This window comes from Halichoeres trimaculatus, unplaced genomic scaffold (genome assembly GCF_033239565.1).
Source record: "Halichoeres trimaculatus isolate MK-OKI-2021-1 unplaced genomic scaffold, fHalTri1.1 fHalTri1_scaffold_4, whole genome shotgun sequence".
Taxonomy (NCBI): Eukaryota; Metazoa; Chordata; class Actinopteri; order Labriformes; family Labridae; genus Halichoeres; species Halichoeres trimaculatus.
Window position 1 is genome coordinate 26,889,787 of NW_027437182.1, and position 22,868 is coordinate 26,912,654.

Below are 22,868 nucleotides of genomic sequence, written 5' to 3' on the forward strand. Positions count from 1 at the left end.
TATATATAGAAAATTATAAATATTATATACAGGGCTTGACATCAACTTTTTTTGCTCACCAGCCACTGTGGCTAGTGGTATCCCTGAGTTACTAGCCACTCAGTATTTTCACTGGCCACAATTTGTTGTTGGATAATTATGTTCATTATGAATAAAGCCGATGACGACATACTAAAGTTTACTTAAAAAAGATTTACAACCTCTTTAAATGTAAATGACCCCTATGCACATTCAAAACAAGACTACACCAATGTTAAAATCCACAGGTCCTTAATCAGGTATTCAGCTCTGATAAAGTTGTGTGTAACATTGTGCTCCTTTCATATGAAAATATGCAGTCTATTAAGACATAGTAATTAAAATAGTCGTTTATTGTTTATAATAAAATGGTAAAGGGGATTAATAGAACTGATAAAAACTCAGCAAGAGACACTGTCTGCTTAAATATTTATTAACGATTGTAATCAGAAAATCATTTCTTTTTTATGAGAATGACAATGAAGGAGAGGTAAATTAAATTTCCTCAGAGCTTTCATCATCAGAGTCATCTTTTTGCTTGTCTCTCTGCTCCATGTTTGAGATAAAATTCAACCCACCAAAGTGGCCAGTGGTGTTACCAGCCACAGCCGAAATCCACCCACATTTGGCTGGTTGGCCTGTGTTGATGTCAAGCCCTGATTATATATATTATATATAAAACGCATCCAATGTCAAATGTAAAAGGATGATAGCAGCATTTTATTTTTAATGCTGTCTTAATATTTACATCCCCTCTGTCTGTTTGCAATTATTGCTGCAATTCAAAGATAGGGAAGTACAAGACGTGTTAAAACAATTAATTGTATGGCTTTGACTTTGTAACTGATCTAGAGATTTTATTAATATTTTTTTCTATTTTGTGGAAAAGTCTGCAGAAAGCCACAGTAAAGCTGATTGAAAAATGTCTCTTTAACAATCAGTCATGTTATGATCACAGAGCATTATTACATCACAAAAAAGACACAAGAAAAGCAGCAACATCTTTAATGCAGCAACAGTAAAAAGTTGCCAAAAAAAGGAAAAAAATATTTTTTTTTGATAAGTTTACACATTAAGTTAAAATGTTTGTGTTGAAAAAACTTACATGAAAAAAATGATTATGTTTAGTATGGAACTGGATGGTAATTATTATTATTTTTTGGACATGCTATATCATATAAAGACCACAAAAATGTACAATTTGTATCAGCATAAGCAGATATAGTGAAGGAGTTGAAACAATATATTGAGAATAAACACCATGACATGGTTACTGTCCACTAACTCAAAGGGAGTGAAGAATTTTTCCTCCACACTGGTCAAGATGACTGCAAAACATGAACAGGCTTTAAAGCACACAGTGTGAAGTGGTTTTTAACGATGAGACTTCAAATTTAAGAAACCATCTGCTCGCTAACTGATGGATTCTTTTAGTTAAGGCTACACTGTTTTCATTCTTTTACATCTTAAGCTTAACGCTCAAAAGTTGTACATGTGAAAATTTTCAATTCCCTTTCAGATCCCTTCTCCAATAAAAAGTCCACTTCAGTGTCTCCATTCTGGCAGGAGTAAAGCCAGTGGACCAAAGATAAGACTGCTTGGATTGAAAACAAACAGACTCAGGCTTCATGGTGTAAAGCCGATAACCACTGTGATCATGTGTACCGCACAGCCCACCAGGGGGGCAAGGGGATCAGGAACAATCCCCCATGAACATTCAGTGAGCAGAAAACTTTAAAGACACGACTGACTGCTTGCTGGGAAACCTCTAGAAGGGTGTGTCCATCTGACTGCCCTTTGCAGCAGGTGACACCACACCGTAGCTCCGCTCCTGCCACCTGAGCCACTGCATGTGCACCTCCTTCTGGACCTGCCAAGCACACAGAAAATACAGACAGTGTTGTCTTTTAGTAGAATATCATCCAAGCTTTTCTAATCCCAACAAAATGTTCAGTTATATTATACTCAAATAAATGTTTAAATGTTTCTTAGTTGATTTTGTGAAAGGTCAGATTGGAAATTAGTACTTCTCATATCTTGGGCTACAGATAGAAGTGAGTTAGCTTAGCTTCTCTCAACACAAAGACAACCCCAGCTGCCAACGTTCACGAAGAAAAAAGCTGACTTGGCTAAATCTAACATTCAGATATCTGCTTTAAATATAATAAGAACTAATTCAGAAAATAACAAGTGTCATATATGGAATGTGTTGTTTTATCAGGGGTTATTTTGTTGTGTGTACGCATTGACTGAAAATTAAAGATTTTTTTATTCTGTCTTTGGGTAGCTTATAAGACCGGGGACTACGCATGGAAATAAAGAACCTTTTGTTGTCCCTTTAATAAAAAAAATAAATAAACAAATATGGATATTGATATTATGAGGGTTGACACATCAGCTGGTCTCTTATTATGTGATGGGTAGAAGCTCATTATTTGGGTTTCAAAACATGAAAACTAAACCACTCACTCACGGGCAAAATAGTTTGGGTGGAAAGGTTCATTGTGCAAGAGAGAGCAGTAAATTATCTGTGAGTTCAATATGTTGGAGTGATCGCTTTGAAGTAGTATGGCTCTCACTGACCTCTTGATTGAGAAAGCAGTAGAGAACTGCAACAAGAAGCCCCTGGAAGACAGACAGTTTGAGTCATTAACATTTCGACAGAGCCAGCATCTTTTAATGGCTGTTTATGGGAAGATAGTTTCTGTGTCAGACACAAACGGGAGCTAATAGTTATGAGGAGTGGGGGATACAGCGTGGATAGTCTATTATATTTGACATACAGCTGGCAAATAAAAGTAATAATGTGAGTGCTTTGCAATACCTCAATAAATCGCTCCTGCAGACTGTGCATTTGTAAAAGGAAATGTCTATAAAATCAGCTACTCTTCATTTAATATTTACACAAAAACTTTCTGGGTAAAATTACTTGTACTTTTCCAGAGACTTTATTGCAGAAACATGTAAAAAGGCACTTTGATATACACTTTTTTTTCGTCTACTCTGTAATTACTTTCTAATTATCCAGATCCTCATAGGATGAAAGGTATAAAAAAACAATTAAGAGAAAGTGTCAAGCAACCAAGCTTCTGCCTCATGTGATGAGGACGCTCCACGGTCCCTGTTCACACCATGCCAAAAAATGCTTACAATACGGCAAAGCCCTTTGGCTGATAACATAACGCACATGACTTAATTAGATAAAATCCCATGAAATTTTGTGTCTAAACTACACACATTTACCTCCAGCATTTCTGTTAGTCTTATTTCACTGTTAACATGACTACACACATGTATAAGTAAACTGGTGAACATGTTAACAGTTATGCATACCAAATAACGCAAAGTCATTGGCTGTATGTTAGATGACTTTAGCACAGAACTTCAGGGCTCACTTGTGTCAGCACAGCCTCTGACGGCTGCAGATTGTCAATACTGTTTACAGCATTAGCATGAGGAAAAGATATTCACAGTGAAGCCTCATTATCCAGAATACCTTTTTCAACAAAGTTAAAACAAAAATGCCTGAAGCAAGATGAACCAAAGTGAATTTCAATCCCAAACATGAAATTCGAGTCAAGTGTTACAGAAATTAGTATGGCTTTGTTTTGACAGAATCCTCTGCCATAACAGTCGATTTAACGGGGAGGGGGGTTTATTACAAAATACAAATGTCCAAAAAGTTTCTGTTTCTGTTTTTGTTTGGAGTTAGAGCATATTTTTTAAGAGTAAACCAGCATATATTTTTGTTTTAAAGTTACATTAAAGGCATTTTGGGACTTTATTGCACAGTGTGATGCTACTAGCAACTGCTACGAGTTCATAAGTTTGTGTACATGGGGCATGCGCTTAAACTGATACACCAACAGCATCCCCTGATTTATCTGCATGTCAATTACTTTACTTTCAGGACTTGAACTGTGATACATGTAAATACCTGGAAAGATCCGATACAGAGCTCGATGCAGAGGCGAAGGTTGATGTTGAAATAGTCAGGCAGGAAATTGAAGAACATGTAGTGAGTACCAAACAAAGGGATGAGGAGTAGTGTAGATTTAGTTAGGCGTCTGTTACACAGAAGAAAAGAAAACATGATTGAGAAGGTGAAGCAACCTTCAGGGTGTCATTTGAGCGCATGTCTTTTCTGAGTGCTTTCCAGGATAGCATCCTGCATGAAGATGCGCTCACGAGCAGGTGAGGATGTTTTTATGACGTGTTAGCCTGCACACAGATTTTGTTTATTGTGGGGAAGGTTGCAGCAGGTGCAGCATTCAAAGTGAGGTTATTAAATGTGAGTGCAGAGGTAATTTTTCTCACGTGTACTTATTAATCCAGCTGGTGTAGATGAGTCGAGCATCACTTAGCCTACCTTTGGCATGTCTTTTTTAAGATCTGGATGTGTCTCCGAACACTTTCATTCAATTAGTAATCCCATTTCAATTAGAAAGTCTGATAAGCTCCTCTTGAAGAGGGAGAGTAGACGTGTCCAGACTCAGTAGTTTGAGGTTCAGAGACACCAAATGAATTAAGTTGCTGCACACTTTGGTGTAACAACACTTTTAACAACTTATATCCTCCCCACATCAAAGTGTTGACTTATAAGAGTAAATAAGAATCAAAAAAAGAAGAAGAGAAGGCCTTTGAAAGTGTGTTCACGAGACTGTAAAGCTAAACAGTCACTGATAAACTGTAGATGCCAACAGGCAAAACTTCAAAACATGAACAGATGAAAGCAAATATGATAAAAGCAGGTCGGAAACCAAAAAATGCTCTTAAATTTCTTCTTCAGGCCTTTCTCTGTTAAAAATGCAGAAATGAGGCAGAGAAAGCTGTATGGTAGTGGGTTCAATCCCTCACAGCGGGTCTGCAGATAGAGGATTACCTGTACTGAGAAGAATTATTGAACTGGATCAGTCGAGGATTGAGCTTCTGTATCAGGATTCTGATGATGTTCATGAAAAGCATGAAATTTATCTGGTGATAGAATTAAAAAAAAGAAAAAAAAAAAAATTCAATAAAATCTCAACAAGCACTGTGGTAGATGTCTCTATCAAAACATGATTATTAAATGTCATGCCACAGTGAGGACAGACAAGAGTGAAATTAACCAGGTCAGTTACTGGATCTCTATTCTGTAGTGAACAAATCATTTTAATTTCTCTTATTTGGATCTCGGAAATAAATTCCAGCTTAAAAATAAACAGAGAACCTGCCAACAATCTGATATCAGTCTGATACATAAAACAAACAAATCATTTGTTTGTTATGATACAAGTGGCATATTTATATTTACCGCAATCGACACAACAATTGGTCCCTTGATGATCCACCAATAGGGCGAGTTCTCATTGATGTCCCAGCATCTGTTCAGGAAGACATTGTAAAGTGTGTATTTTAGCTGGTCGTCTTTTAGATGCAATCAACAGTGATGAAGCAGTTATGCCCCAACTAAAAGAGTGGCCCCATGGGACTAACAACAGTGCACAAAAGAGCCATGTAAAACACTAAAACACACCTTAAACTATTCCACGTGGGACTTATTAATTAAACACCAAATAAAGAATTAAACAAAGACAACACAAAATGAAGAAACACAACAAGAAACCCTCCAGAGAGGCAGCAGGGCAGTAGTCCCCAACTCAAAGGCCTCTGTCTGCTGCAAACAGCAGTGAGCTTTTTAGGCTGTGACCAGGTGACCCCTGTTGATGACCCTCAGCCCCACCTAGAAAATGGGCAGGGGAGAGAGGGGACACACAAGCACACACACAGCCATGACAGAAGCATTGATAAACTAGAAAAACACTGAGAGAGCGCAGACCTCCACCAAGCATATTGTGATTGTCACCAACACTTGAGTCCTACTTTAATGTTATACTCCCTTTCAGCAGACTGTCTGTTACAATTTGGTGTTAGTTGCAGGTTTGTATGATAATTTGTTACCTGACAGTGTTGAAAGTTATGATGACCCAGTACATATTTCATATTCTGGATCTTAGTATCCAGAATATTGGCAGGATCTGGATCGTACTTTTACATCTGTCAGAAATGATGGTGACCTGTCTTGTATTCTTTTGCAAGACACACATATGGAGTTATACATGGGGAAAACGGCCCTATCTGATACAAAATCCTTCGGAAAAAAATTCGGATCCAGACAGCGATCCGGATCGGCACCAAAATTTAATCAGTTCTTCCTTATCCCATTTCCTGAGTTATGTTGTTCACAGACAAACAGACAAACAAACTCCTCCAAAAACATAACCTCCTTGGTGGAGGTAAAAATACACTCTGATCTGGCACCAAAGTAATGTACAAAGTTGAGCCAAATTTTAGGCTTTTGTACTTTAGGAAAGTATACAGTGTTCATGTTGTGTCCCTTTATCAGAAACCTACATCACTGTACATCATAGGCTCTGACTATTGCAGTCTTTATCATAATAGTATATAGTATAGTGTAATAGTATAATAGTAATTTGGTTAAATGCAGAGAAATAAAGGCCACAACGACAAGTCCCCCTGTTCCCATACATTTTAACATTGTTCCCAGCCACACACAGGCACTAAAAGGCCCAAACAAAAACACTTAACATCACAAAGAACACAACAAGGTGGAGACAGAAGTTTATACAAACTCTGTGTCTTCAAAGTAAATCCTGGACCCAATCCACAGGATGATGAAGAGAGCAGGTACACCTTTGGATACACAGAAAAGCCAAAACCAGTTTGTTGCATTGTTTCCCGAATATCTAAGGCCTCATGTCTTACATATAATAGCACCTATAGATCGATGTGATGTTTACGAAGGTGTGACATGAAAATTTTGGCACAGTTTTTGTAACAAAGCAAAAAGTAGAATTGTAAGATGCTTGACTGTGGAACAACAACGAGATGATGGTAGTGGTACTGTGGGTTCAATTTTAAGTTCAATCTAAGTCAGTGTGCTGTACTCTTGGAGAATTTAAGAAACTAAAGTGGGAACATCAATCATGAAAACAAGTTTCATACCTACAATAGAAGTCACATAGTTTCTAATTTGAAGTGCTACATTAATAGACTGGAAACTGCAACTCACACATTGTGGGTCATGGTGCACGCCATAAAGAATAACAGCCTCTAAAGAGTCAAATTATGGGGCTATTGATTAAAAACGTCTATTTTCTAAGATCAAAAAAGCTGAAATTCACTCTGCATCACTCAGACAAAAGAAACTTTGCCAAAACAGACGTGGATTCAGATGCACTCAAACTTTCCAAACAATTTGTATTCATTACTTTTATTCTTGCTGCTTTTAGGCTGTCACCGCTTTTACTTTCATTAGATTAGTTCATTTTCTCTTGTTTGGCCCTGAAACTCACCTTGAGCTACAATTAATTTAAAGTGATGCCTGCAATATCAATACTTTGTTACTGCTCATCCTCACAGTTCATTAGTCAAATGTTTTGACACAGATTTCCAAAACTGTTTTTTCCATACAGTGTATCCTATATTAGCATAAAACTGTAGCGTCTTAGAAAAACAAGAGTCAGTTAAGCTACATGCCAACATGCTAACATGTCTCACCCCATCCCAGCAGGCTGAAGCCCCACAGGCATCGACGGCTGTGATAGAAGGATGAAAGCAGCAGAGAATTGAGGTAGAGCGCCTCCACCAGGAGCCAGAAAAAGTTAGCCATTACACAGTAGTGACAGAAGACCACAGATGCCTTGCAGGCAAACTAGACAGAGAGGAAATGAAGCAAAGGTGGACACAAAAAGAATTTTAAGGAGGGCTCAGTATGAGAAAGAAGACCTACAAGCAGTATGTGACGAGAGAGATGCATAAACGTGTGCAGGGAAAACTGCCAAAGGGAATTCGATAATAAAACCCACCACCTCAGCTTGATATTGTTTCACCTACTGTGGAGAGGGTGCAGTGGTTAGTGTCGTCATTTGAGAAGAGAGTTGCGTCCTTTATGAATACAGCCACGGCTTTCAGGATAAACGTGATGAAGAGCTGAATGTGAATGCAGTTCCTGGCACAACGCAGCCTCCTGTTGAAAAGTCAGGTTAAATAAGTTATTTAGAAAATATCTTCAAATGCTTGTTTGAAATGTTGATGGCAAAAAAATATGATGGTGGTTAAAGAAGAATCAACATCAGTAAGAGTTGCTCCCAGAAACTCTCACACCTTGGAAATAATCACAATTCAGGGGTTTCAAGGGTTTAGAATGCATATTAAAAAATAACACAATCCTTCTCTACTATTTTGCCCAAGGCACATCTCGACAACACAAAGAGGACTTGTGAAACCGTAAACTGTGGTAAAGAAAAGAAAACAGACCATTTACTGTTAGAAATCTTGATTCTACCAACATAACTTGTTAAAGACCCTTTGAAGCTGTGTCAGACATTTGGTGAGTATACAATAAGGCCTGGCAGGTCCATGAAAAACTGGGATAGAGGAGTGTGCAATGTGCCGTCAGAGCTGAAACTCAACAACTTTCATTTTATATTTTTGGTTTCTTGATTTTTGTCTTTGAATATGACCATTTTTGCCCTTCAAGAAGGGCTACATGAAAAGATTAACAAGCATAAAATGAAATTTTCAACTTTCAATTTTCAAAAAAACTGAAGCTATTACCCTAAATGTCAAACTGTTCCTCTAATAAATTACTCCAGGTCTTGCTGTAGAAGAACTATCACACTTGAAGCAGAGCTAAGAGCTCAGACAGAAACCAAAATCACATTGACGAAAAAATTTATGGTTGGGGAGTTTAACCATGTCAGGCCCTGGTGCTGTCCAGTACTCCATTTTAGGTACTCATTGTTGGATTTCTGCTGTTGTATTTCCAACTGGGTCTTGCTCTGGGAGGCTGCTGTGTTCTGCTGGTTGTTATGCACATTGTGAATGGACATTGATACTTTTCACTTAAATACATGCTTAGAATATGAGAAAGCTTAATACCCCCTGTTTAAATAATAAAAAAAAACAATAGAGCTCCTGTTTTTTCCCTGAGTTTACCATCATTTTTTGCAACTTCTCTCTTTTGCTGTCTTCTGTTACACACCTGAAGAGCAGCAGGATTAATACCGCTACAGTCAGCACCATTAGAGAGATGCTGTAACCCACAGTGTAAATCAGCTTCACAGTGGCAAAGTAAGACTGCTCCATCTGGAAGGAAGATAACAAAAAACATTTAGAAAGATATTACACTCATCTACAAGTCAGATATCTGCTTTGAAACAAAAAACAAAAAAAACATTTCAGTACAAGAAAAAGAGGAGACAGGAAATGTGAAAAACATTATCTCACCCACCAAATCTGATTCATGGAGTAAGATTATTTTAAAACTTTATAATGTCAAACTCTAGTCCAAACCAGACAACGAATGATACATAAAAGAAACTTGGGAGAAGAAACAAGTATTTCTTTAGTATTTCTGAGATGGCCTGGACAAGAATAGAAGAAAAATACTGTTCTTCATTACAAAAGATGCAAAAGATATCAGGGAGTTGGTTGTTATTCTTGGAGACTCTGGGGTGGCGTGGGTTGGGGGCAAGCATGTGGCAAACAGGTCGCAGGTAGGATTCTTACCCTGGCTTCAGCCATGGGGCATGTGAACTATACTGCTAGGCCCCAAATAGGTGCAGGAAAACAAAAGTTGTATCTTCACAGAGAAGGGGCTGTGAGAGTTTTTTTCAGCATTTCTTGTGGTGATTTTCTGGGCAGACAGAGAGCCGACAAAGAGTATGCTCATCTGAGTGTGGGCACATGTTTGTGTGCCTGTGAACGTGTCAGGGAAGAACTGTGCCATGCACCAGGAGAAAAATGTGAACCCTCGACAATGTAGGGACAGAAATGACATTAAATAAGTAAAGGAGTAAATACGATAAGGCTATTTAGTCTGATGAAAAAACAAGGTATGGACCTGATCTATGAAAGAAACAACCTTAACCCCCTGCCTTAAATTAAATCTAGTGGTAGGGGAAACACTGCATAAGGATTTGGAGGTTCACTGTTTTAAAGGCAGGTTATAGATTTAGTAACAGTGCTGAACACTATGCAGCAGCTCAAACACAATGATTTTGTTACCAACAGTGTGCCGTCTGTTGGCCAGACTGATTTGAGTCAAACAGATTGTTATTGGAGGGACACTCACCTCGGGGATGTCAGCATCCACACTGCAGGCGATGTGGTGTGGCAGAAATGGTCTGGACCAACCGTCTATGGTGCAGTTACGACTCACAAGACCTAAAGCAGGGGAGAGGGGGGTAAGAATTTGATCTGCGTCAGAATCTCAGGCTTATAAAGAAAAAAAAAGTGTAAAGTGTCAACAAGGTTGATATTTGTGGTTTTGTGGTGGCTTTTCTCTTTTGTTTGGTTCAGAATTCTAAACTGTTTTCAGGATTAAGTCTAACATCTTTTTAATATTTTAATCTTCAGTTCAGCTCTGATCCAGACACTAATCAGCAAAGACAAGTATGATAACACATTACTCTTAGATTATGATATGATATGATATGATATGATATATGATGAAATTATATAATATTATATTATATGATGTGATATGATATATGATAAAATAATATAATGTTATATGATATGATGTGATATGATATGATATATGATATGATATGATATGATATGATATGATATGATGTGATGTGATATGATATAACATATGATATGACATGATATGATATGATATGATATGATATGATATGATATGATATGATATGATATGATATGATATGATATGATATGATATGATATGATATGATATGATATGATATGAGCAACTTAAAATCAGAAAGTGTTAGATTTCAGTTGTGTTGCAGTATCTTATGTTTTGAGAGGTACAGTGATTGCAAAGAAAACATTTTCAGGGAACATTCTACTAAAGCGTAGAAACATTAGATGCCAACAGTTGTCTTATACAATTTACTCTACCTGCTGTTCTTATTCATGCCCTTGCTCCAGTTGCGGCTATATTCATTTCAAGGCTAAAGTCAACCAATATGAGGTCCCTGATGGATTAAAGAGTGAGTGGGTAAGCCACTGGGATAGTGGCAAAGTTGTTTTTCGCGAGATGGGAAAGCAGATGATATTGCAGTGGGTTGACTGCATGCTGTCTCTAGGGCAGCAGGCTGGCAGTGTGCAGGGTAAGTGCAGCACCATGTTATACTGTTTTTGCTGACAGAGAAATTTTGAAGTTAGAGATTTGATTAATGAAGTAACAACCTATCAGAGCCAAGGTGGTCAACGATGCGGGAGGGATTACCCCCATGACATCCTCTGACGGTGCCAGTGACTTTAAACCCTTCTGACTTGAGCACAGATTTAACAATTAACCACTAACAACACTTAGCTTCTACTATACAGTCTGGCTGGTTTCATTGAAGACTTTTGAGCTTTGCTAGGCTGTTGTGCTTACAAACACATGCTCATTTTTTCAGTCCATAGATGGACATCCACCATCACTGTCTTAGCCTGTTAGATCATTGTTTAACCATGTCATTCTTCATTCACCTGTGTTGTTTTTGAAGAGGGAGAAGACCGCAGGACAAGCTTTTTGGACTGTCTCCCCAATAGCTGCACGAGGCCAGCACACAACTGCATCCCAAAATGGTTGACAACCTTGTTGGAGGGGATTAAGAAGATGAAAGCAGGGTTTTAAACTGCAGGTTTTTGTTTTTCAGAACACTTATTGTCATTTTTATACACATGAATGAGCACACACCACTCCTTGAAAACCACACAGTTAGAATACTTATACGCTCCTGCAGATAGAGGAGAGGTAAATGAGGTGTATCATGAATGAAATATATGAAATACATTTAACAGCATTTCTCAAGCCATAACCTAAACCTTGTGTTTCAATCCGGAAAACACTGTGCATCTTCAAGAGAAAACCATAGTTGTATTAGAAATCTGGATCCTTAAATAACTATCTCTGATGGTTTCCATTATAAACCTAAAGAGTGATAAATCAGGCATGGTGTATGTATTCTACCAGTGAGACCAAAAATAATGTGCTCCAGTTATCACAGTTCTTCATGAAACATTTTGCAATTCAGGCTTTTAATTTCAAACAGTGTCCCTTTACCTCTTAACACAAGTACAGCCAAGCTTCGTTCTGAACGAGCTACAACTGCGGAGTAATTGGACAGAAACACACCTTCCATGCTCATGTTTCCCTGCTCTGCGATGTACTGGAGGCAGTGCTGCTCTTCTCTTTCCAGCTGAAATATGAACTCACACTCAGGATGCAAACTCGGCAAAGCCTAGAAGTTAGAAAGACAGGAAGGAGTGGATGCTGTTTAGCCATGGGGACATTGAAGGCGATAAAAAAGAGAAATGACATTAAGAAAAAAAAGGTAACACTTTACTTTAGAGGTCTGCAAATTTCATTGCACTTAGGTAATAATTAAAAAAGTTTTTTCTTATTTCTTTGAAATTACCCCTGAAATTTCATGAGAATTTGGTAAAAAATAGCACATAACTTCTGGGCAGATTCTGTTTTGCAGTGCGCCTTTACTCGCCAATTTACAACCCCACTCTTGGTGAATATCACATCTGGAGCCTTCAGTTGTATCTTGTAAAATATTATAGGCCGTATCATAAAGGTTTATCATTTTGCATGTAATCTCAATTATGCATATCAAGAAACTGGGTACTAAAGAACTTGTTAAAATTAAATAACAAAGACCTAACTATCAACTGCTTATTGGGAAATTGAATTATTGACTTAACATTTCAAAGGTAATTATCAGAGGAAACAATGAACCTAACTTCTGTATTCAAGAACTTCGCAGCTATTTATCACCTGCTTCTCTGGAATCAGCAGAAACGTTGGGATACTACTAAAAACATTTTGTGGTGGGTTGTGATTTAATTTCAAATATATTAGTTGCTAATCATCACCTTCTTACCTCACAACTTGGAGTAAATTTCAAAGAAACTGGGAAAAAAAAGTAACCTACCAATAGTGACTTGCGAAAATAAATTTGGACATTATTTCAAAGAAGTTATGTGCTAATTTCAAAGAAAAAAGAAAAAATCTTTTTTTAATAATTACCTAAGTGTGATGATATTTTCAGACCTCTAAAGTAAAGTGTTACCAAAAAAATTTTAGATGATCAAAAGTCTGTTAGTGTTGGGCAGAGACTCATCGTATGCGGCGCCTTTGATAGGCATTCGACTTTCATCAGATTGCACCACGTTTGTCAGCTTTTACAGTTTGAGTCAAGAGAAAATTTAAGTCCAGTATCTGGTTTCAACCAGCAGAGAGCAGGAGCTATTCACACTCTTAACATAATGAAAAATGCTCACCAGCCACTTTATAAGCTACACCTATTAAACTGCTCATTAACACAATTATCTTATCACCCAATCACATGTTCATTTCGACATGTATGCATGGTCAAGACAACCTGCTGAAGATCAAACCAAGCATCAACGTGTGTAACTGTGGCACAGTTGTTGGTGCCGTATGGGCTGATCTGAGTATTTCACAGGGAGCGGATCTACTGGGACCTTCCACACACAACCATCTGGTTTACGGAGAATGGTCCAGTGAAAGTATTCAGAGAGCAGCAGAAGGTGTCTGGGTGGAAATGCCTTGTTTATGCAAGAGGTCAGAGGAGAACAAACAGACTGGTTCAAGATGGTACACAGACAACAGCAAACCAAATAACTTGTTACGACCAAGGTATGAAGAAGACCATCTCTGAATGCACAACACGTCCAGTCTTGAAGCATGGTTTAACCCTTTAAGATCTACCAGGGCATATCTTTACATTTTTATATGCTGTAGTGTCATTTTATGCATACAACTTTTTATTTATTTCACCTTTATTTAAGTAAAAAGTAAAAATGTTTGAAAACCAGTTATTTACAAACATTACATGAACAAGAGGTGCCATCAGGGACACATACCCATGTATAGAACAGAGACAAATAGACATATAAACATAATGTTACTACAATAACATAACAAAAAAAGTGAGCTAGCAAAGAGCAGTATGCTTGAAGAGTAAGTACATGTGTATATATAAGTGTGCATGGAAGGAAAAATTCAAAGTGATCAGCAGAAGCAACAGCCAACTATAGTCTGCAGAATTTTGCTATGCAAGTGAAGCATTGTGAATAACTGCAGTCTGGGTTATAATGTTTTTTCTTTTACTGGATTTCTGCAAATACTTTAGTCTACTGACAATCAAAACTTAATATGCAAATCACAGCGCCGGCACTACGCTGAGCTCTATAGGGTTTAACTCCACAGCCTTCCTGAGTATTGTTTCTGACCATGTCCATACTTTCATGACCACAGTGTACCCATCTTCTGATGGATACTTCCAGAAAGATTACGCTCCATGTCACAAGGCTCAGATCATCACAATTTTTTTTTTTTTTTAACACAAGTTTACTGTACTCCAATGACCTCCACAGTCCCCACATCTCAATCGTGTAGAGCTCCAGAACAGGAGAGATTCATCATAAATGGGCAGCCAATAAATCTGCAGCAACTGTGTGATGCTATCATGTCAATGTAGAGTGAGCTCTCTCAGGAATGTTTCCAACACCTTGTAAATCTATGCCTCAAAGAATTAGGACTGTTTCAAAGGCAAAGGGAGGCCCTGGTACTAGTGAGTGTAGAGGCTTAGTATTCATAGGTCTAGATCAAGAGCCAAATTGATTGGCAACACTTCTAAATACCCATATAGAGAGGTTGCTCGGAAAAAAAAGGCAGTGGGGGGGTTTATAAAAGCTTGTGTTGGGGCAGACAGTGTGACCTCCAGAGGGTCAGACCTCCACTACTGCTTAACAGTCTGGTGTCTGCCTCAGTTAGCATCACATAATACATATTTATCATGTTGTCATACTGCAAGTGAAGAGACAAAGTCAACCCTCCCCCGGCTGCCATTGCCATCTCCAAATGTCAAAACTGTGCCATTCATGCATTCAAATGTAGATCTCAGTAAAAAAGAAGTAAACTTGAAAAAAAGTTGTTGTTTTGAAGTTATGTCTGACACAATTCCTGATTTTTTAAAATGATGCAAGCTCAAACTTGTCACATAAAAATAATGTTAGCTAATGGCATGAGTAATGATGACTCGTGATGGCAATGGTTGGCCTGGATTATGTTTTTTGTAACCCCTTTTTTGTAACAGAACAGACATGGTAGCATGTGAGTGGGCATGGCATGCAGCAATAGACTGAGGATTTGAGTGGAGTTTGGAGAAGATATTTAACAATGCTGTGACATGAAATAAAAAACCTCAGTGGTGTTTTCATCGTAAAATACTTCTTAATGATTCCTTGATTGTTGATCTTTTTTATTCATGCAAATAAAATGTGAAATTAATTTACATGATGTGAAATATTCATAATGTTAATTACTATGGCTCCCTGTTAATTTAAAAAACTTTAATTATGAGCTCATCAGTTGTGGCGATGCATTTGTTTTGTTGTTGTTTTGTTGTTTTGAAGCTCAAGTCTCTATATGGATACCATTTTCTGATTTCTGTGGTGCTGCGAAATGTGTAATTTACTCTGTGAGTACCAGAATATTAAAAGGAGAGATGAACTGTGCAGACATAGACTTAAGCTTTTCAAACATCTCATTTACTCTTTAGACACGCACACTTAGTTAAACACTGAGAGCAACACAAAAGCTCACAAACACACCCTTCAAAAAGCCATCTCTGTTACTGCATAAACCTTTGCCCTTTTTTCGGCTCAGTTCTGCAACACTTAAAGCCTGAGGGAAAAACAAACGCAACCAATCTCTGAATAAAAAGAAGCTTCAGAAGCCAAACTCCTCTGAGACTGCTAACACTTTCTCTGGAGGACTGCAGCTCCCGCACTCGTGAGCCTTCTCAGAGCCATCCAATCAGAAGCATTAGTTATGAGTAATAAACACGTCCATGCTCACCTGGAGCTATTATATAAAATTACTTAGCTGAGCATGATTTGCAGTGATATGAATTTCAGTGTCCTAATGTTGTTCATGAATTAGAGCCGTATGCATGCTCGTGATTATTTATAAAACAGCTGGCGTTCAAACCTGCAAACGAACTCAGAGTTGATTTGGATTTGAGCAAAGAGTAAGTCAGAACTTTTGAAGTTTAAAACAAAATTGTATGTAGACTCCACAGTCCATTAAAAGAAAGAGAAACCAACAGTCTGCCCTATAAAGCACAGAAATACTGATGAAAACACTAATGAGGATAAAACTGTATCATCATATTTAGCCAGGCTACATTGGTGCTCTTTTTTCAAACCACATCCTTCCATGGTTTCCTTCCAAAGCAAAGCCTAAAAGTGGGGAGCTAAAACCTGAAATGTTGTGTGTCTAAACTTAAATTCATCAAAACTTGCTAAATGCTGCAAAGTCCTGTGCTCATGGTGGATTAAGATAAGATAAGACTCCTTATCTTGTCTTGATGTTGGGTTTCTGCTAATAAAATTTTATTAACATTTACGGGTCTAAACCTGTAAATGTTTTTGTAAAGTGTCTTGAAATAACATTTGCTATGATTTGGCGTTATACAAATAAAGATTGATTGAATAAAGATTGATTGAAAAGGTATTTGAAATAACGTCAAACTTGAAAGAAACTGGATTGGACCCAAACTTTGATTCTGTTTTCAAACACTCTCACCTCAGACCTTTCACGACATTGTAATTTTGAACTTTCACACCAAAACACAGGCCCATGAAAACACAGGCACAAATAATGTGGTTCAATGACAAACCACTTCAGATCTCAGAATAAAGGTATACCAAAGGACATACTCAGGAAACTAACTTCCTGGTCGTTGCTTGACATTAAAAAAGTTCCCTCTATTTTCTTGAAGGAATTATGAACAATTTCAAAGCCCTAAGAGGCATCAGTAAGAAACAGATGTGTTACAAAGCAACATAACGGAGCCTCAGCCTGTTCTTTGTTCCTAATGCATTGATAATAGTTTAATGAGAGGTGTTACCGGAAAATTGACGCAGCAATTACTGCTCACCCTGTTGAAAGAAAAGTGAGGGATGCATGGGAGACAGATTCATTTTTCTTCTTAAAGTTAAACTGATTCCAGGCCAAATGTGACATATATGAAGATCCAGCAGCATACTGCACTTTGCTAAAGTGGGATTGTGTTGCCACAATAGATTCAACACTGCCATTGTTGAAACATTTATATATAAGAAGGAAGATGTATGCAGCCATTGCTGCCCTGAAGAGCTACTGAATCAAAGTGTCTTATTGATGGCACATTGTGCATCAGATTACTGCACACACTGTGGAGATACTTATCCTACATTGATGTGGTGGGTCAGTCATGGGTGTGAGCAAAGCCCTGAGAGCAGGAGGTGGTGTGTAGAAAGCAAGAGTTAAGACTCGTTAGTCATCAATGACGTGCTCAGGCATCTCATGAGGGTTAGCCAAACTGGAGAACAGATTTATGTTTATGGGTCCGTGACAGCTGCACTCTTTCTATCTGCACTTACTATAACTCACATATAATACTTTTATGAATTTTTTTTCATGTTGTGTTTTAGTGTGAATGTTCAAAGAAGATGAATGCTGAGTCATTTTTTATGAGCCACAAAAAGAAAAATGTAAGACTCAAATGCAATAAAAAAGCTAACAGCACTCTGTTGCATTACAGTTCAAGTATATAAATTTCCCACCCACCAGTGCCAAAGCAAATAGCCAGTTTAAGGACTGTAGGGTGGTACCAGGGCTGGCCAATGGGATTTTAAGGGGGCCATGCCATCCATGGCCATCTTCCTAAATATGCCCCTGAATGAAAGAAAAACTGCAGCATCTAAGAGACAGAAAACAGCCACGGAAGAACCAGGGGAGCCACATAAGGTAAGTCTGGAAAATGTGAGCCGTGGGATTAAAAAAGCTAAAAACCTCCTCCCACTGCTGAGTTAGTGCGCAGTCTGATGTAAAAATGTTCTCTGAGAGGTGAAGCCCATTATCCACTAACTACCCCAAAAAAGGGGGCCATTGGATTGGGCTCACTTTGCAGATGTTGCCTTCTATTTCCAACAGCAAATGAGGGGCACTTTTAGGCTTGTGATGCACAGTACAAAATATAAAACATATTCAGTCAGTCAGTCAGGGAGCACATGTACTGACAGTCTCTGAAGTCCAGAGGTTTTATGAATTATGTAAGATAAGGATCATGAGGGGAATGAATGTATTCCCTTTCTCACTGAGGGTAAAGATTGAAAACAGTCTCATATCTTTCTGCCAAAAGTTGGGATGGAACCAGCCGCCACCTAATGAAGCCTTGCATAAATATTTAAGAGGCAAATCTTTTCCTTGGGTCTGTTTGAAGCTCACTAAGTCTGCAAGTAGGGTGAAGCTTAGTGTTACTTTCTTTCTTTTGGTGCATGAAGCACGAAAGTGGTATTGATCAAGTTTGTAAAATTAAAATGTAAAACTGCAAGAAACTGTACATTTATAAATCATGTTGGCTATAAATCAGACTGATAACATCAGACTTATTCATACAGTTGAGGTCAAAATTATAAGTCCCCCTATGACATTTCATGCCTTTTCATGCATTTTTCACACATTTCTCACGTACTGTTATAGAAATCAACAAACTTATTTTCAATTTCGAGATGTGTGTGCCAAAATCATTAGCCTCCTCTGATGCTAATTGTTAGTTGTGTCTCCTTTTTACTGGATAGCAGCATACAGATGTTTTTTATAGTTATGAACAAGTCTGTGACGCATCTCCCGAGGAGTTCATTTCTCAAGTCTTACAAGCTTTGATTTGATGGTCTTCTGGTATTGGCCCATTCAGTTCAGCCCACAGATTTTTTCATGGGATTCAGGTCAGGGCTTAGTGCAGGCCAGTAAATAATGTTCACTTTGGTTTTCTGGAGGTAGTTCTTCACTAAGAGTCAGCTGCTTCATGATTCCTTAAACCTTGATGAGACCGTCCATTCCAGTGACTGAAGCAACCCCACAGTATGATACACTCATCACCGGGTTTAACTGTGCGTTCGTTGGGTCCTTTCTCTAAACATCAGCAACATCTCTATGGCCAAAAAGTTCTACTTGGTCTCACCTGCCAAAAAAACACACATTCATTATATGGGATCTTTCTACAGATTGTCCTCAGCATACTTCAGTCTGGCTTGAAGGTGTCTCTTCTGTGGAAGATCAGTTTTTCCACTCCATAAACTTTTTCAGTCTGGTAATAGCACTAGTGGCTTTTTCTTTAAACTCTACAGGTTCATGTTGCAGCACTCTTACACCCCCCTGACATTAGACATGTTGTAGAGGAAAGATATTCCTGACCTAATTCCTACAATTGAGTGGGATAAAGCTGATGTGAGACTATTTTCCAGAAACCTTGTTCACCTGCAACTACATTACAACTTTATACACTGAGCATATCTAACTTCTAGGAAGCTTCATTTAATGAAGATTATTAATGATCCTAATTGTACTCTTTGTTCCTCCCGAGCAACTGGTGGTTTTTCTCACATGTTCTGGGAGTGTGCCCCAGTCTCTGAGTTCTGGACGATGGTTCCTTCAACCTCTGCAAGCTGTTTAAGATTACTTTGCCTTGTTTGCCTGCTGTACTTATTTTGAATGATCTATTCAGCTTGTCCCTGGTCAAAAGAAGAGCGGGAAAAAAGCTAGCTGCCACAAGATGGAAACCCCAGCACTCGCTTTCCAAGTATGGGTCTTGATGTATTTGGAGATTGTGTGCTTGGAGTTATCTATAGCGAGAATCCACGGAGCCAAAGACTCTGTTATGAAGACTTTGTACTCACTCTTAACTAATCTCTAAGGACTTCAGATGTAATTTGCTACCGGAGTTTGGTGTTCTGGTTCCAGGAAATGGGTGGGGTTTAGTTGGGGCTGTGGTCACCTCTCGTCTTCTCCTTTTTTTGTTTTGGTTATTCTGGTTTGGTTCTTTTTATTTATTTATTTGTGCTTTTTTTTGTTTTTTTTTTCTTTCTTTCCTTCCTTCCTTTGTTCTTTTACTCTGAATGATCAATTTCTTTTATTTATTTATTCATTTATTTATCTACTTATTTATTTATTTAGCTATCATGAATATTACATATATTCTTATTGAACTTTAAAATGATACAATTATATCTTTATTATTGTACCTATTTACAGGGAAAAAAATTAAATAAAAATTTGATCAAAAAATAATAATAATAATAATAATAATAATAATTTTTCGGCCTGCATCCTCACTGTCTAATCTCTGCAGGGCTCTGCTGACTGTCTTCTCTGACTCTACCATTCCTGGTTTGGCTTTAGATTGTGTTTTGGTAGTTGGATAGCTTTGAGCTAATTATTTTAGATACTGACAGTCTTTTTAATTTATGTGAAAATATTTTGTGTCTCAAAAGTGCAAAGTTAAATAATGTAAGCCTCCAAAATAAAATGAAAAAGTTTGTAAAAACTGTGTTAAAAATTCACTGATCTGTTTAATGGTACTTGTGAATTTTTTTTTCACGAAAACTTAAAATTTCACAGCGGGGCTATCATTTTGACCTTAACTGTTTGTGTGGACATTTATACTTTTCTCTTTTTTTGCCATGCTTCCAAAAAGATGACCTGATTATTGTTAAATGGGATCCAGCCATTTAAAGAGAACAGTCACGTACTATTAGATCACTTTTTAATTCTGTGTGTGTATGTGTGTGCATGTGTGTGCATGTGTGTGTGTGTGCATGTGTGTGCGTGTGTGTGTGTGTGTGTGTGTGTGTGTGTGTGTGTGTGTGTGTGTGTGTGTGTGTGTGTGGACCCCAGAGTTCATTTTAATTCTCAGCAGTTCTCAGCAGTAAAAAAGAAGAGAATGAAGAGGGGCACAGTGAAGAGTGTCTCCCATTCTCCCTCTGTCACGCTGATCATCACGCCACCTGTTTGTGTGCTTCTCATATTTATATTCCATTATGGAAATAAGCGAGGTGAGAGCTGTTGTAAGTGGCAGTGTGTGAATGTGCATGCATGTGCATGGTTTGTTGTGCCTCCTGTTTCATCACAGTTGAATGGCCGAGACAAATTGAACAAACACTGCTGACAGTAAATAGAGTTGTGTCATCAATCAACAAAAGACAGTCACACTTACATCCCTAATTTCAATTTGTGTGTTTGGTTTTGAGAGGTGGTCTAATGGGGGAAAAAACATTTAACTACATAAGATACATCATATATAACGCACAAATATGCAGACTCCCAAAAAGGTGTTTCCCATGATATTTTTATAGATGGCATACACAGAATGCATACTCCAGAAAGCATGCTCATATATTAGATTTACTTGTCAAAGCACACTATTACAAAATTGTATATGGCACTCAGAGATTTGTCTTTATAAGAAAAAAAAAAAAGAAAAAAAAGACAGGGGTCCCAATCACATTTTTTACCGTTAAAACCTTGACATGTTTTTATTCATTTATTTATTTATTTATTTACGTCCGACAAAAATAAATGAAAAAAAAAAATAAATTAAAAATAAAAATAAAAACTTGGCCTCAAAAAAGAATGCGTATTTCGGGTTCCATATTTCTAAACTGAATGCGTCATTAATATGTCAAATGAATAGTTTTGTTCAACGTCTTTTGCTTACGATTGATTTTGTGGGTCTAATGTAAACCGTTAACCGTTAACCGTTAACCGAGAGTGATCCCAATGTCTGTTTTTCTTTTCTTTTTCAATTGCCTGGTGAAAGTCGTGTAAAGACAAAGTTTTCCTTCACTGCAAATGAATTTTCATCAATTTTCCTTTTTCTACTTTTACACATGATGTGAGAGTTGCTTACCGTCGCAGCCAGGGACAGCGTGAGTAAAAAGCCTCTGACGTGCAGACAGGTCATGTCGTCGTCTCTCCAGTTTCCTCCGCTCAGTCCTCACTTGTGTTTACTGAGACTCTGCCACCACAGGACGGGGAGCTGAGTCTCTCCCTTTCTCTCCTCTCAGGTGGAAATACAACACCTATCAAGCGACATTTAATGAAAGCACAAAATATCCGGTAGATATTTTCAGAATAAAACAACACACCACAGTTAGAAAGTCGTTGTTTTGAATTAAGGTATAACGTCAATGCACTGCCCATGATTTTTGACTTACCTCACCAAAAAGATTACGTAGGTGTCAAAATTTAGCTACCTATCCTTAGCACGGTTGTAAATCGTAATGTCTTTATTTTATTTTGAAGGCAGAAGTAAGGTCCGTGTTAAGCGAGCATACTTTGACTGTAACCTCTCAACTGCTCATCCAAAATGTTACTTTTGCTTTTCACTGCCGGACTGTGTCGCTAAACGCTCACAAAAAAGTGGCATCGAGGTATATTCAATGGAAACATTGGGATTCAATCCAGGCATTAGAGAAAAATAAAGTCTCTTTATCCTCCAACTGCGTGTCTATCCTGCAGGTCCATTTATGTAAACCTTTTTCCATGTACTTCACAGTTAACAAAAATGTAATTAAAAAGGTTTAGAGGATTTTTAATTTTCAAAAGTACTTGGTCAAAAAAGTTTTACTATGCTTGGAAAAACAAAACAAAAAAAAGCTCAAGTTATTCCATTCTTTTTTTCTAGAGATTTATCAATGACTGTCATGTGTACAGAGAGTGAATCAGTCAATGCCACTGGAGAGCAATATGCCAATCAAACTTCTAATTTGGCTGTCATCAGCGGATCATTTTAACACCAATCACTAACACAGCAGGTTCTGACGCACACAAACAAACCCAGAAACAATCAACATATTTAGTGAATATTATCCAGGCAGGCCATCTACCCCCTGACTTGTAATGATGTTGAACATACTGAAGGACTGGTCATTCCCTATGGACATGAAAATGGTGTCATGAGCTT

At 37.8% G+C, this 22,868-nt stretch overlaps 1 protein-coding gene across 1 annotated transcript; it reads right to left on the reverse strand.

Annotated features, from left to right (window-relative positions):
- Window positions 1-1,114: 1,114 nt before the first annotated feature.
- Window positions 1,115-21,951, reverse strand: ghrhrl (growth hormone releasing hormone receptor, like). The gene is made up of 13 exons (XM_074668338.1): window positions 21,813-21,951; window positions 12,179-12,284; window positions 11,530-11,637; window positions 10,157-10,248; window positions 9,065-9,168; window positions 7,915-8,047; window positions 7,579-7,732; window positions 6,651-6,711; window positions 5,312-5,381; window positions 4,901-4,992; window positions 3,956-4,085; window positions 2,602-2,643; window positions 1,115-1,888 (listed from the first exon to the last, which is right to left on the reverse strand). The coding sequence occupies exons 1-13, from the start codon at window positions 21,864-21,866 to the stop codon at window positions 1,787-1,789; spliced, it is 1,248 nt and encodes a 415-aa protein (XP_074524439.1). The 5' UTR covers window positions 21,867-21,951; the 3' UTR covers window positions 1,115-1,786.
- Between the last annotated feature and the right edge of the window lie 917 nt (window positions 21,952-22,868).